At 42.3% G+C, this 16094-nt stretch overlaps 1 protein-coding gene across 9 annotated transcripts in view; it reads right to left on the bottom strand.

Moving 5' to 3' along the window:
- ZC3H11A (zinc finger CCCH-type containing 11A) overlaps positions 1–16094 on the bottom strand; it is a 212637-nt gene that overhangs the window by 176207 nt on the left and 20336 nt on the right. For 2 of the 9 annotated variants that reach the window (XM_075853611.1, XM_075853614.1), the window contains exons 2-3: positions 6643–8363; positions 4679–4816 (exon numbers count right to left, since the gene is read on the bottom strand). In XM_075853611.1, the coding sequence (XP_075709726.1) occupies positions 4679–4732 (54 nt within the window). In that variant the 5' untranslated portion in view covers positions 4733–4816; positions 6643–8363. Of the gene's footprint in view, positions 1–1207; positions 1274–4678; positions 4817–6642; positions 8364–16094 lie in introns of those variants that run through there. The other 7 variants (XM_075853604.1, XM_075853605.1, XM_075853606.1 and 4 more) reach the window with 7 other exon arrangements.

The following is a 16094-nucleotide window of genomic DNA, read 5'->3' as shown; positions in this document are numbered from 1 at the left end:
TTTATTACTTGAAACTTTTATTATGTTTTCAAACTTTTATTTTTTTCACTTTTTTTAAAGTCCCACTAGGGGACTTGAAGGTCCAACTGTCAGATTTTTTTTTCTCTCTAATACATTGCGCTACCTACGTAGTGCAATGTATTAGATCTGTCAGTTATTCACTGACAGCAAAGCCGATTAGGCTTCGCCTCCCGGCGGGGCCTAATCGGCTTCCGTAATGGCAGAGCAGGAGGCCATTGTGTATCCTGTTGCCATAGCAGCAGTCGACAGTCCCGATTGCCTCTCAGGGTTGGCGATCTGCTAGCAACAGCTAAGATGCAGCGATTGCTTTCGATCGATGCAGCGATTGCTTTCGATCGATGCATCGAAGGGGTTAATGGCAGGAATCGGAGCTAGCTAGCCGTTACAGGTGGATGTCAGCTGTAACATACAGCCGATTTTCCACCGATAATGACGCCGGATCAGCTCCTGAGCCGGCGCCATCTTGCCGGTGGCTACGGAGGCCGATCAGGCTCCGCCGCCGGGCGGGTCCTGATGGGCTTCCATGCTAGGCAGACGGGGAGGCCAGTATTAGACACCTCCGGTTGCCACTGCAGCCACCGGAACCCTGGCAATTTCATTGCCGGGATCTGTTGAGCTGCAAACACCTTAAATGCAGCGATGGCGTTTGAGTGGTCACATGATCTGTAAACCGACTCGCCAATTTACACAGAATCTTACGTGTGGACCAGAAGCCAGTTTCTCTATGTAAGTCTTTGAGGCTCACATTCTGACTTCACATTTCTTTGCCCTTTAAAATCCAGAAAAGAAATAAAAAATTTCATAGGAGTTGCTCTTTAATAAAAATTTACCTGTAAAAAAAATATATAAAATTTGTCAATTAACTTTTATTAAAAAAAAACTTTTTTTTATTGGCGGTGTCATTGCAATTCAAGAGCCATAACGTCTGTATTTTTTTGGATGATGTAGTCATACAGTCATGAGAAAAGCTGGTTTTACGTATCACGACATAAAAAAAATCTGGCCATTAGAATGTCTTAAAATTAGGTAAATACTACCTCAGATGACAACACCACGTGACAATTTATACCGTGCCATTAATTAGAAAAAAATACTAGGTACACCCCATGAATCTATAGCTTGTAGAAGCACCTTTAGCAGCAATAACTTCAAGTAATCGTTTTCTGTGTGACTATCAGTCTCTTACATTGTTCTGGAAGGATTTTGGCCCACTCCTTTGCAGCAGGTTTGTGGACATTCGTTCATACACAGCGCTCTTATTTCCAGTTCACATGAAGTTTTTCTTTACGATGGATTTTGCCATGGAAACAGCATTGGAACGAGCGCCGAAAACAAAATAATTAAATTCACAAATTCACACGGCCTCTGGGTCTGCCATGTATGAAAGCCTATGAGGACCAGCCTCTGGCTGGTCTTCACTTGACTTACTGTCAGAGTGACTGTGCCGTCACACTGACAGTTGGAATATATGACACTATTAGGCGGCACTGGGCATTATTGCCAAACATCTCCACCATTGGTCTAGTTTGTCCAAAGGACATTGTTCCAGAAGTCTTGCGGTTTCTTCTGATACAACTTTTGGAACTGAAGCCGTGCTGCCATGTTCTTTTTAGAAAGAAGTGGCAACCTTTCCAAAGAAGCCATACTTGCTCAGCCTTTTTCTAATTGTACGGTCATGAACTTGAACATTTAACATGCTAACTGAGATGTAGCTCAAGGATTTTTGGCAATTGACCTCCAGGTAACGTTTCTGGGACTTCCACTCCTGGGCAGATTGTCAGCTGTCTTGAATGTTTTCCCACTTGGGAATAATCTCACTGCAGAAGGATGGACTTCACGTTTTTTTTCAAGATTGATAGGTAGCAACAATTACTTCTCTAAGATCATTGCTAAGGTCTTTCCCCTTTGGGATGGCGTTAACACACGCCTGAATGTTCCAGACCAGCAAACCACCAAAACTACTTCTGCTTTTTATAGAGGTGGTCACACTTGCTGATTATCAATTAATCAAGGGCATTCGATTAGCAGCACCTGGCTGCTACTTACCCTCTTAATTCCTATGGAAGCAGCAAGGTCGAGTTCACACGTTGCGCAAATACTGCAGATTTTCAGCAACGGAATTTGTTTTGGAAAATCCGCACCAAATACAGCAGCAGCAAAGTTGATGAGATAAAACAAATCTCATCCACACGATGCGTAAATACTGAGCAGAAAAAAAACATTCAGAAATAAGCCTGTGGTGCGGAATTTTATTCTGCAGCACGTCAATTGTATTCGCATAAACGCTGCTTATTTGCTGCGGGCTTTCCCCATTGAGTTCAATGGGGAGGAAAAACCTGAAACAAATAGCAGTTGTTGCGTTTTATTGTGGTGGGTTCGCAGCAATTCCGCCGTAGTTAGTGCTACATTGCCCATGCAGGTAGTGCCACAGCGCCCATATAGATAGAACCACATTGTCCCCTGTAGATATAGAATAGCTAGTGCCACCCGGCCAGAGCATCGCCGACGCCCCAGCTGTGGATTCCGCCATCTCAAAGCCCCTCACGTCACTGTCCATACATGGACAGTAATGTCAGGGGCACGCTCCAAAAGCAGAATCCCCGATCAGAGTGTTGCTTATGCTCTGGCCGGGGATTCTCATATTACAAAGCCCCCGATGTCAACGGTTTTCCCAAGACAGAAGTCCCAGGCCAGAGCTCTTGCGATGCTCTGGCCAGGAACTCTATAGTTGAAAGCCCCTGACGTCTCTTTCCATATATGGACAGTGACGTCAGGGGCATACCCGGGCTCAGTGCTTAAAGTAGCTCTGTGCCCGGGGAGTCACCTTGTGAGGGCCGGGATCAGTTTTTTACAGACGTCACAAGAATGCTTTCTGAAAAAGGGCCATTAAAAACGGATACATTGACTTCTATAGGCTGTGCGTTCTGTTTTTTTTTGGTGGTATTCACAGGCTGTTAAGACACTGCAGTGTAAATACACCCATAGAATGTCACCGTTTCAAAAACGGCCGAAAAAAATAGCGGTTGTCACACGCCCATTTTTAACAATCGTGTGAATACAGCCTTCGTTTTTCACACATCTTTTCCATTTTGGCCTACTTTTTGTTAAATAAATAACGGCACCTCCAAAGCGCCAGATGTTTTTGGTTTTTTTTATGTCCTGCTCCCACCGCTGGGTTCCCTGCCGATCGCAAGAATGGGGCCCCGAAACCTCTGTTCCTTCTCAATGCTCAACCGCAGTCAGGAAGACTACTCAAAGTCTATGGAATGACAAAAACAGCCCAGTACAGTTCTTGGCTGTTTTCGTCAGTCTTCTAGACATTGAAAGGGGAAGTTGGCACATGCTCGACCACCACTCAATTCAAGCTTCTCCTCACAAAAGGAGGGGGGAGGGTCCCAGTGATCCTGTGAATAGGTGATAATTGTCGATTCTGATACAACCCCTATAATTTTTTCGTTTTTTTCGTCCCAATAGGGACTTCAAAATGCGAGCGTCTGATCACTAAAATAATGTTTTGGTATGCTCAGTATACCAAAGCATTACTGCCTGTTAGTGTAAAACGGACAAGCAATCTATTAAGCTGTGTCTCTGGAACAGCCTAAGGCTGGGTTCACACGACCTATTTTCAAACGTAAACGAGGCGTATTATGCCTCGTTTTACGTCTGAAAATAGGGCTACAATACGTCGGCAAACATCTGCCCATTCATTTGAATGGGTTTGCCGACGTACTGTGCAGACAACCTGTCATTTACGCGTCGTCGTTTGACAGCTGTCAAACGACGACGCGTAAAAATACAGCCTCGCCAAGAGAAGCGCAGGACACTTCTTTCAGACGTAATTTGAGCCGAACTTCATTGAACTCAATGAAGAGCAGCTCAAAATTTACGGCTGTCAGACAAGCCTCGCAAAATGTGAGGAGGAATTACGGCTGAAACGAGGCAGTTGTTTTCTCCTGAAAACAGTCTGTCATTTCAGCCGTAAAAGACTCTGATCGTGTGCACATACCCCAATAGGCATACAGCCATGGCAGGCCTATGGGACTTTGTTAGGCCACAGCGATTGCAATAGCTCCCTTTTTCTGTCAAACAACTTAAAAGCTGCAGTTGCTACTGATCGCAGTGATCCGATGTACACGCATGTAATGGTGGACGCGGAAAGGAGATCCTTCCCATGACTTAAATGTACGTGATAATGCAGGAAAGGGTTAAAGGTACACTACACAGAAAATGCACACAAAAAAAATAATAAATAAAAAATATATATATTCCATTCTCTCCTTTGATCCCACTTGTCTCATATTACAATTCAGACTGATAAATATATAAAGAAAACTCTGTTTGTCCCAGTAGATCAGCCATGTCCTCAATGCGGTTTCCATAGTGCACAGTTCTAGGAATATTTAACTACTGCCTTTCCCAAATACTGGCACATATAATCTCTTGAATTTAACAGAGCATAATTTTTCATTGTTATGCAGAAATTATATATTTTCCTCTGAAAACATCAAACCAGTTCTGGTCGTGTTGAAAAATCAGTGCAGTGGTGTTGGTCCAACAAATAATTTTACAAAATCATGACTGGAATTTCACTACCTTTATTTATAATAATGTTACATAGCTAGCTGTTTGAATGACTATTTGAAGTTCTGAATGTTACCTTAGTGCAGGTGGAGTAGAAAAAGAAATAGCAGTCATTTCCTTTGTCAGTCATCTCCGGAGTTCACACAAGTCTGGTAATCCTGCTGGATATCGATTTTCACAGATCTACATAAATATTCAGTTCCCCAACAATCGCCTACAGTAATAGAAGGAAAAAGGTGGTGTTTTTCTTTGAGTAAACACGCCTGATGCACCGGACTATAAAGCCATACCTAAATTTCAGACTACGTATTGCACATACTGATGGGATGAAGGGTAAGAAAAGGGAACAAATTGCAATACTGTTATCTATTGTTGATCTGTTACCTACAAGTGTTCACTAAAAAAATTTAACTCTTTCTGTCTAACTACCATTTAACATGGTTGACAGGGAGAGAAAACAATAGTGATACACACTATTAATTTACTATCATGAAACACTTTTTTTTTTTAGTAGATCCTGATGTTGATACTGAAATATAAAACCTTATAGATTACCGTATTTTTCGGACTATAAGACGCACATGACTATAGGACGCACCCAGGTTTTAGACATCAGAAAATAGGAAAACATTTCCTATTTTACTTCTATTTAACTATTGGTTAAAAAAAAAAAAATTGTTCAGTTTCACCACAATCTAAAAGCCATAAATTATATTTTTCCATCATTTGAGCGGTGTGAGGGCTTATTTTTTGCGGGACGAGCTGTAGTTTTTATTACCACCATTTTTTTGGTACATACGATTTTTTTATCACTTTTTATTTCATTCTTTTTAGCGCTATCGTGACCAAAAGACAACGATTCTGGGGTTTTCATTTTTTTTCTTTTTACACCTTTCACTGTGAGTCAAATAATGCTATATTGTAAAAGTTTCTGACTTTTACAGATGCAGCGATACCAATTTTTCTGATTTTTACATTGTGCTTGGGGAAAATGGGAAATGTTTTTGTTTTTTTAACTTAAATTTTTTTTTTACACGCCTGAAAATTTATTTAACTTTTTTTTTACACATTTTATTAGTTCCCCTAGGGGACTTGAACCAGCGATCATTAGATCACTGGTACAATACACTGCAATACATGGATGAGTTACGGAAACAGCGTAACTCGCTGAGCTACGCTGCTTCCGTAACTCCCATAGTAGTAAATGGCAGTTGCAGAAGCAGCGTAGCATGCTACGCTGTTTCCGTAACTACTATTCAGTTCTATGGGAGTTACGGAAACTGCGTAGCTCAGCGAGTTACGCTGTTTCCGTAACTCATCCATGTATTGCAGTGTATTGTACCAGCTGTTTGCGTAACTCTGCCATGTAAGCAGGAAGTGGCCAGAAGACAGCGGAGCTGGGTAAGATAGAACGGGGTTGAGGTGGCCCTGTTCTAGAGATAGGTGCGGGTCCCAGAGGTGGGACTCGCATCTATCTGACATTTATGACATATCCTGTGGATATGTCATAAATGTCCTTCATGGGAGAACCACTATAAATGCTGCAGTCGCTATTAACTGCGGGATTTAACTAGTTAAACGGCCAGGAAAAGCACCATCACTGTTCCTAGCCGTTAGTGAAGCTGACACCTGCAGTGTATGGAGCAGGCTCTGCGCATGAGCCCGCTCCATACATCATCCCCTCCCCGCTCGATGATGTGCTGGCACATCACGGGTCGGGAAGGGGTTAAGTAAAGAGCGGTCAGGGGGCTCGGGGCCCTTGACTGCCGACTATAAGACGCAGGGACTTTTTAGCAAGATTTATTCCTGCTAAAAACTGCGTCTTATAGTCCGAAAAATACGTTACTTTTTTTTTTTTAATGTTATTATTTTTAATGGTTGAGCAGAGCTTTCCATGAACTGTAAAGATCCTGTCTGACCATTACAAATTTATTTAAGATAATAAACATGTAATATGAATACATGGAAAAGTGGAATATCCTAAGGCTTGATTTTTTTTGCAGGTGTATCCATAATAACCTTTAGCTAGAGAACACTCACCAAAGCACATATGTAGGTCTCAGTACACAACCAGCTGCAAGACTTTTCTCCTGTAGGTCGAATCAACCATGAATCCAACAGTTAAATTGTGGGAGTAAGAATGGCAGCGGGGTGAAGGAATGGATTTGGACTTGATCTTGAATAACCAGTTAGGTATAGGCAACACAGGACAGTCCGTAGAGGAAAAAGGCTTGTTAAAAGTTAAAGCAAACTAAAAAAATAAATAAATAATTTTTTTTTAAAAAACTGGAAAAAATACATAATCACAGAAGGGTAAACCTAGTTTGCTTCACAGATGGTGATAAAGTCTTCTTGGGTATAAAAAAAAATAAAATACTGATTTATTAAAAAAGAAAAATGCCTTTCAAAAACATCAATTCCACATCTTCCAATTTCTTGACCTAGTATGAAAAACAAAAAAAAACCTCCCCCTTTCTTAAAAATCAAGAGGAAGTAGATAACAAGCACAGGGTTATTATACGGACTCCATATAAACACATCATTACTACCTTGCTATCAAGACAACAAAATCCCCAGGGGGAATCAAATATTATGTGTTGACATTCTAATTAAACAAATGATACGGTAATTGTCTTTCAAAGGCTGGTTTCACACTGAGTTTTTTTCAGGCAGAAAATCTGCCTCAAAATTCCGTTTGGAATTTTGAGGCTATGTTCACACGGAGTATTTTGGGGGAGAAATATCTGCCTCAAAATTCCGTTTGGAACTTTGAGGCAGATATTCCTCTCCCTGCACGCCGATTTTCGCAGCAATTATCGCGCCGTTTTTCGCCCGCGGCCATTGAGCGCCGCGGGCATAAAACTGCGAGAAATACGCTTTCTCCTGCCTCCCATTGAAGTCAATGGGAGGTCAGAGGCGGAAGCACCCGAAGATAGGGCATGTCGCTTCTTTTTCCGCGAGGCAGTTTTACTGCTCGCGGGAAAAAGATGCCGACGCCTCCCATTGAAATCAATGGGAGGCGTTCTCGGGCCGTTTTTGCCGAGTTTTGCGACGCGGTTTCCGCGTCAAAAAACTCGGCAAAATACCCCGTGTGAACATAGCCGCAGATTTTGCTTTGCCTGCACGCCAATTTTTGCCTGCGGTCATTGAGCGGGCAAAAAAGTCTCTCTGCCTCCCGTTGATGGCAATGGGAGGTCAGAGGCGTAAATGCTCGAAGATAGAGCATGTCCCTTCTTTTTCCTGCGAACAGGTTTTTCCGCTCGCGGGAAAAATGCCTCCGCCTCCCATTGAAATCAATGGGAGGCATTTTCAGCCATTTTTTGGCGCGTTGTCCGAGGCGGTTCCCGCGTCAAAAACCGTGTCAAATAACTCAGTGTGAACTGGCCCTTACACTTCTGAATATAGTCTAGAAATCATTCAGAAGCAATATGTAATAATGTTCGGATATAAAGACGACAAGATTAGTTTGTTCCCATTAAGTACTAATCTCATATGGTACCTCGCCTCTATCATATTCTACCAAATAGTTGTTTTTTTTTTGTTTTTATTTAACCAGATGGAAGAAGCGGCTTCATCCATTTAGAGGAGTGCACTGGGAAATGTCCTTTAATAATGGAGAATACCCAAAAATCTTTGTGCTGCTTCCGAATGTTCTCCCAACCTGAGTAAGATGCAAGCTTATCTTGGCTAAGTATTGCCAATTCATAGATAAATGTACGTTCCATACTCACACTGATTACTTTCCCAAGATTGTTGGAAAGCTGAAAAATATTACAAAATGAAACATTACTGATTGAAAATCTTTTAATTAATTTTGTTACCTATTCAGTTCAATGCAAATCATTCAACTAGCCTTCATATAAAACTGGAGTATTCATGCCCATATCCAGGTTAACCAGTTCTAGACCAGGCCATTTTCCCATTAATGACTAGGTATAGTTTAACTTTTTTTTTTTAAGCACATGCAAGTTTAAAGATATAATAGTTGTTTTTTTCTGTGAAACAAAGGGCTTTGTTTTTATATCACATTTTGTTTGTTTGTGTCAGGGCGAAAGAAAAAAAACGACATGCTTTGATTTTTTTTTTCCTGTTTATTTTAATCCCTTCCTGACATTTGTAGTAAGTATACGTCATGGAAAGCCAGTGCTTCCCCGCAAATTGTCGTATACTTGTCGTATTACAAATGGATAGCACCGACTCAGAAGCCGAGTCGGTGCCATCATCCTTGGATGTCAGCTGTATCTTACAGCTGACACCATATTGTAATTACGGGGACCGAAGTTAGCCTCAATTCCCGCTACTAACCCCTTAAATACAGCGGTCAAAAGTGATCGCTGCATTTAAGGTGTCTGCAGCTCATCGGCAACCCAGCAGTGAAATTGACGGGGTGCCGGTGGCTGCAATGGCAACCGGAGGCAATAGTGGCCTCCTGGTCTGCCCAGTACAGGCCTAATTCCGTAGCCGTCGGCAAGATGACGCCGGCTCAGGAGCTCAGTCGGCGTCATTAGCGGTGGATGTCAGCTGTATCTTACAGTGGAAATTCACCTGAAAACGGCAGGAAACGGTGCTAGCTTTAGTGATCGCTGCATTTTAGTGGTTGGCAGCAGATTGGCAGCTCTGCCCTGTAATCGCAGGGCTGCCAACTGCTGCTATGGCTACAAGAGGCCTAACAATGGCCTCCTGCTCTGCCATTACGGAAGCCGGTTATGCCCTGCCTGGAGGCGAAACGTAATCAGCTTGCTGTCAGTGAATGACTGACAAATCTAATAGATTGCACTACCTATGTAGTGCAATGTATTAGAAAAAAAAATTCTGACAGTTGGACCTTCAAGTCCCCTAGTGGGACTAAAGAAAAGTGTAAAAAAAAAAAAGTTGTCAAAAATAATAAAAAGTTTCAAGTTATAAAATAAAACACTATAGCCTTTTTTCCCTTATCAAGTCCTTTATTATTGGAAAAAGATAAACCATACATAATTGGTATCGCCGCGACCGTAACGGCCCGAACTAGAAAATTATTATGTTATTTATTCCACACGGTGAACGCCATTTAAAAAAAAAAAAAATGATAAAAACAATGCCAGAATTTCTGTTTTTTGGTCACTTTGCCCTACAAAAATGTAAGTAAAAAGTGAGCAAAAAGTTGCATGTATCCAAAAACAGTACCTATAAAAACTAAAGCTGGTCTTGCAAAAAACAAGCCCTCATACAGCTCCATCGACTAAAATGTTTAAAAGTTATGGTTCTCACAACATGGCGACAGAATAAATACATTCCTCTTACAAAAGTAATTTTATTGTGCAAAAAGTTGTAAAACATAAAAGTGCTTTAAAATTTAGCATTGCCGGAATCGTACTGACCAGCAGAGTAGAGTTAGGCCCCATGCACACGAACGTGCTTTTGCGGCCGCAATTCCCCCGAAAATCCACGGCGGTTTTCACGGTCCGTGCATGGCCCAGGAGCCCGGACCGCAGAAAGAACAGACATGCCTTAATATGGTCGTGTTCTGTGGTCCAGGCTCATTGAAAATAATAGCCGCGGCCATGTGCATGGCCCGCGATTTGCGGTCAGCTCGCAGCTGACAGTCCTCTGCTGGCCGACCCGAAAATCACGGCTGTGCACATGGCTACGGTCGTGTGCATGAGGCCTTAACATGTAATTTATAACGCATGGCGAACGCTGTATAAAACAAACTAAATAACTATGCCAGAATAGGATAAAAAGTGATCAAAACAAAGTTAAACGTATCCCAAAATAGTACCATTAACAACTACAACTTGTCCCGAAAAAACAACCATCATACCACTAAGTCTATGAGAAAAAAAAAAAATTTGTTAAAGAGGCTCTGTCACCAGATTTTGCAACCCCTATCTGCTATTGCAGCAGATCGGCGCTGCAATGGAGATAAGAGTAACATTTTTATTTTTTAAAAACGAGCATTTTTGGCCAAGTTATGACCATTTTTGTATTTATGCAAATGAGGCTTGCTAAAGTCCAACTGGGCGTGTATTATGTGTGTTACATCTGGGCGTGTTTACTTTTTACTAGCTGGGCGTTCTGACGAGAAGTGTCAACCACTTCTCTTGAGAACGCCCAGCTTCTGGCAGTGCAGACACACAGCGTGTTCTCGAGAGATCACGCTGTGACATCACTCACTTCCTGCCCCAGGTCCTGCATCGTGTCGGCCACATCGGCACCAGAGGCTACAGTTGATTCTGCAGCAGCATCGGCGTTTGCAGGTAAGTCGATGTAGCTACTTACCTGCAAACGCTGATGCTGCTGCAGAATCAACTGTAGCCTCTGGTGCCGATGTGGCCGACACGATGCAGGACCTGGGGCAGGAAGTGAGTGACGTCACAGCGTGATCTCTCGAGAACACGCTGTGTGTCTGCACTGCCAGAAGCTGGGCGTTCTGAAGAGAAGTGGATGATGCTGATTCGTCAGCATCATACACTCCCATTCCTAACGCCCAGCTAGTAAAAGAAGTAAAAACGCCCCGATGTACGCACATAATACACGCCCAGTTGGACTTTTGCAAGCCTCATTTGCATAAATACAAAAATGGTCATAACTTGGCCAAAAATGCTCGTTTTTTTAAAATAAAAACGTTACTGTAATCTACATTGCAGCGCCTATCTGCTGCAATAGCAGATAGGGGTTGCAAAATCTGGTGACAGAGCCTCTTTAAGCCTCCAATAAGTCAGGAAAGAAAAAATATGCAGTTGTGCAGGCCCGAGGGGAACATTTCTCCTGTTTCAAGCTGCGATTTATCAAGGCCCTAAAATTAGGGAACCAAAAAGGGTAGGGCCCAAACATATCTGCTGGAAGCCAGGGTGCCCATATTATACCAGGACAACACATTACCAGCAAAATTCCCCAAACTGCAAATGTGTGCAGTGTGAATCAAAAGGGGAAAAAGTAAGGACACCATTTATCATTGCGACATCGGCCTGTGCATAAAGGATTGCTTGATAGCGTAACACACATCTGTGGATTATTTATTTTTATTTTTTTACCCCATTATTATACTACCTGTCTATGCCCCTGATGTAATCTGCCAGGATTCCAAACAAAACTACCACCAAGCAAAATCCACAGCGGTTTACTTCCACATATATAGCATCGCCATACATAGGACAATCCCTTTAACAACTTTTGGCGTGTGTCCAGTGGCACAAGCTGGGCACGACATATTTGCCACTGAAATGGCATATCTAGGGAAAACATTTTCATTTTTAGGCCCCATGTACACGACCGTGCCCGTAATCGCGGCCCACGGTTGTGGGCATGGCCATCTGCTGACGGCCCACGCATTTTGGGGCCATGCTCCCATACAAAGTATGGGAGCATGGCCCCTGAAACACAAAAAATAGACATGCTCTATAATTCCCGGCACAGAAAGGTGTCCACGGCCAATAGAACTGAATGGGTCAGTAAAACCGCGGACAACGTTACGATCTGCGGTTTTATGGTCGTGTGCATGGGGCCTAACTTTGCACCATATGCAGCGCAATGATTTATGGAAAAGAGATGTGGGTGAACATGTTCACTACACCCCTTAATAAATGCCTTGAGGGGTGTAGTTTCCAAAATGGGGTCACTTCTCTGGGGTTTCTTTTATTATTTCACATCAGAGCCTCTGCAATTGTGAACCAATCATTTGTAAATCGTCAAATTAGGCCTCAATTTCGCATGGTACTCTTTCACTCCTGAGCCTGGTCGAATGCTCAGGCACGAGATTAGGGCCAATGTAGGGTGTTTCTAAAACCGGGAAACACAGCATAATAATTAGAGAGCTGTCTTGTTATGTTGTCATATCTATGGAAAAAACAAAACATTTTCACTCTGGAACATCGAGTGCAAACTAATTTCTGCAAAATACCTGTGGGGTTAACATGCTCACTACACCCCTAGAAAAATACCTTGTGGGGTGTAGTTTCCAAAAAGGGGTCACTTCCAGGGGGTTTCCACTGTTCTGGCCCCACAGGAGCTTTGCAAATGCGACCAGAAACCAATCCTGCAAAATCTAAAACCAAATGGCACTCCTCTTCTCAGCCCTACTGTGTGCCCAAACAGCCGTTTATAACCACATATGGGGTAATGCTGTACTCGGGAGAAATTGCTTTACAAATGGTGTGGGGTTTTTTTCCTTGATTTGTTGAGAAAATCAAAAATTCTGAGCTAAAGCTATGTCTTATTGAATATTTTCACTGCCCAATTCTAATAAAATCTATGAAACACCTGTGGGGTCAAAATGCTCACTACACCCCTAGATTAATTCTTTAGGGGGCGAAGTTTCATAAATGGAGTCACTTTTCGAACATTTTCTCCGTTTTGGTCCTTCAGGTGCTTTGCAAATGCGACATGGCCTCCACAAACCATTTCTGCTAAATTTGAGCTCCAAAAGCCAAATGGCACTCTTACCCTTCTAAGCCCTGCCGTGTGTCCAAACAGCCGTTTATGACCACATGTGGGGTATTGTTTTACTCTGGAAAAATTGCTTCATAAATGTTGTGGTGCTTTTTCTAATTTAGTCCTTGTGGAAATGAGAAAAAAAAATAAAAAAAATCAGCTAAACCTACATTTTCTTTGAAAGAATGCAGATTTTCATTTTCACGGCCTACTTCAATAATTTCTGCAATAAACCAAAATGGTCACTATACCCCTAGATAATTTCCTTAAGGGGTGTAGTTTCCTAAATGGGGTCACCTTTGGGGAGGGGGGGATTTCCACTGTTTTGGCACCGCAAGAGCCCTACATATCTAACATGGTATCTAAAATATATTCTAATTTAAAGGAGGCCCAAAATTCTCTAGGTGCTCATTTGCTTCTGAGGCCTGTGCTTCAGTCCATAAGCACACTAGGGCTACATGTGGCATATTTCTAAAAACTGCAGAACCTGAGCAATAAATATATTTTGGAAACTGCACCCCTCAAAGAATTGATCTAGGTGTGTGTGATCACTTTTGACCCCATATTTTTTGGGGCTGTATTTAGTAGAAATCGGCTATTAAAAATAAAATGTTACATTTTTGGCAAATGCGTCATTTATAGGACAGATTTTTTCAGAAACAGCATGTAAGTGCAGGAAGACAACTCAATGTTTATTGGGATTTTTCTTCTGAGTTTATAAATAGCCCCAAAGTGGTCTAAATACGTTGTCTGGACACTTAGCAGTGCCTGGAAGTGAAGAAGCACCACAAGGAATTTGAGGCCTTATTTTTACTTGGATGATTTTTAGCCACAAGCATAGGCCTGAAAAAATTGTGCAGATCATACACATTTGAGAGTATTAGGTATTCATCTAGGGGTATAATGAGGGTTATTATTATTTTTTATTATTATTATAATTTTTAGAGTGTCCAATTTTAAAAATGGGTAAAAGACCAGAATGATAAAGGGAGGTGTGAGGGTTTTTAAAAGTATAACATTTTTAATCCAGGGAGGTGTGGTAGATGCAGAAGAACTCCTTCATGCACAGTCTGGGTTTAGATGGGCAAGTGTCGCACTGATATGTGGTATCCTTACGGATACCCCTTTTTGTGCAGACACGGAACCTTTTTTGTGCCCTTCCTTTTTTTCCTGTGCCAGGCACTTCACTAGGAAGGTGCTGCCCAGGAACAATTCGGCAAACATTACTTGGAGCAGCAGACGTCTCCCCCACCTCGTCTCCAAATAAAATAAATTTTCCCTTGGTATTCCAAGTATGTACCGGGATCGCCAGCTTTTCTAAAAATTAAAAAGGAGTTATATAGTGCCATCTGGACAAGGTAGACTGCCAATTTCTTGTACCAGATTTTACTCTCTCATGGCACTATATGGTTTCAACATCTGATCATTCAGGTCAACCCCATGAATTTATTATATGCCTGAATTCACACATGCTTCATCGTGGATGGGGTGCAGCTGGCATCACGTATAGATGTCAGCATACAGACCTCTTTTTTGTCTAAATTTCAGACACAGGATCCCATCCTGCAGCAATGCCCTGCTTTCGCCAATTTGCAGGGATTGGCTGATGAGGGCCTCTGATTTTTTTCGCACCGTCCCACATGCCACTGTTTTTTTGTCTTTTAGACATTTGAACAGGGGAACACTTGTGTACCAGTTGTCCACCTGATCAAGCAGTGGGTGCAGGAGGTCCCACACTATGTTCCCTGTTGTGGACAGGACGGGGGGACAATTTGGGGGCTGTATTGTCCAGTCCTTCCCCTCATAAATCTGGAAAGTGTGTGTGTATCCGGTCTCCGATTCACACAGCTTATACATTTTTATCCCGTACCTGGCATGCTTATTTGGTAAATATTGGCGAAACTTCAGCCTGCCCTTGTAGTGCATCGGGGATTCATCTATGGATATTTCTTTTTGAGGGATGTAGACTGATGAAAAAAATTTTGGGAATTTTTTTTAATGAGGGGCCTAATTTTAAAAAGTCTATCGATATTGAGGTCATCCTCAGGGGGGCATTGGGAATTGTCACTAAAGTGCAGAAATTTATTGAGGGCCTCAAAGCGGGATCTGGTCATAGTATTGCGGTACAGCGGACAATGATCGAGAATGTCCGTGGACCAGTAGGATCTCACTTCGGGCTTTATAGTGAGACCCATGTTGAGGACTAACCCCCAATACTTGTGCATTTCTTCACAATTAATCGGTTGCCACCGATTGGCCTGGATATGAAAGGTGTTGGGGTGTTCCGAAATAAACTGCTGGGTGTAAATGTTGGTTTGATCAACCATGAGCTGGATCAAATTGTCTGTCAAGAATAATTTGAAAAAAATCCAACAATAGGCAGCCCTTCTGTATGTACGTGAATTCCTGCCGCAGCAGTAAATCTGGGATTTGGGGGGTGTAATTGGTAGGGGTTGACCAATCACTGCTGACTGTACCAGGCTCAGGCAGATCGGCAGTTTCAGGCAAAACCTGGGCACTAACCCTCCAGCGACTACGAGGAGATTCCTCACTGTCACTGGAGAGAAAGAACTGTGGTTCCTCACCACTCGCGGATCATGGCATATGCCTCCTCAGCGGCGTAAAGTCTCGCTGCCATTTGGGGTGTGTGTGTGTGTGTGTGTGTGTATATATATATATATATACACACACACATTTTATCACTTCTTTGACGCGGGCATCTATTTACGCGCCGTCTTTTGACAGCGGCGCGTAAATTACACCTCGTGTGAACAGACAAACGTCTGCCCATTGCTTTCAATGGGCAGATGTTTGTCAACGCTATTGAGGCGCTATTTTCAGACGTAATTCGGGGCAAAAACGCCCGAATTACGTCCGTAAATAAGCCGTGTGAACATACCCTTAGAATTTATGTTAAAAAACAAAACAAAAAACTTTGTTACAGTTCTCTGTGCTACGTGTGTAAGCACTACATATACAGGGTTTGCCATTTATATGGATACACCTAAATAAAATGGGAATGATTGGTGATATTAACTTCCTGTTTGTGGCACATTAGTATATGGGAGGGGGGAAACTTTTCA

Source organism: Rhinoderma darwinii, chromosome 2 (assembly GCF_050947455.1).
Source record: "Rhinoderma darwinii isolate aRhiDar2 chromosome 2, aRhiDar2.hap1, whole genome shotgun sequence".
NCBI classification, from domain to species: domain Eukaryota; kingdom Metazoa; phylum Chordata; class Amphibia; order Anura; family Rhinodermatidae; genus Rhinoderma; species Rhinoderma darwinii.
The sequence above is the reverse complement of the archived record's forward strand: the minus strand, read 5'-3'. Positions and strand labels throughout refer to the sequence as shown.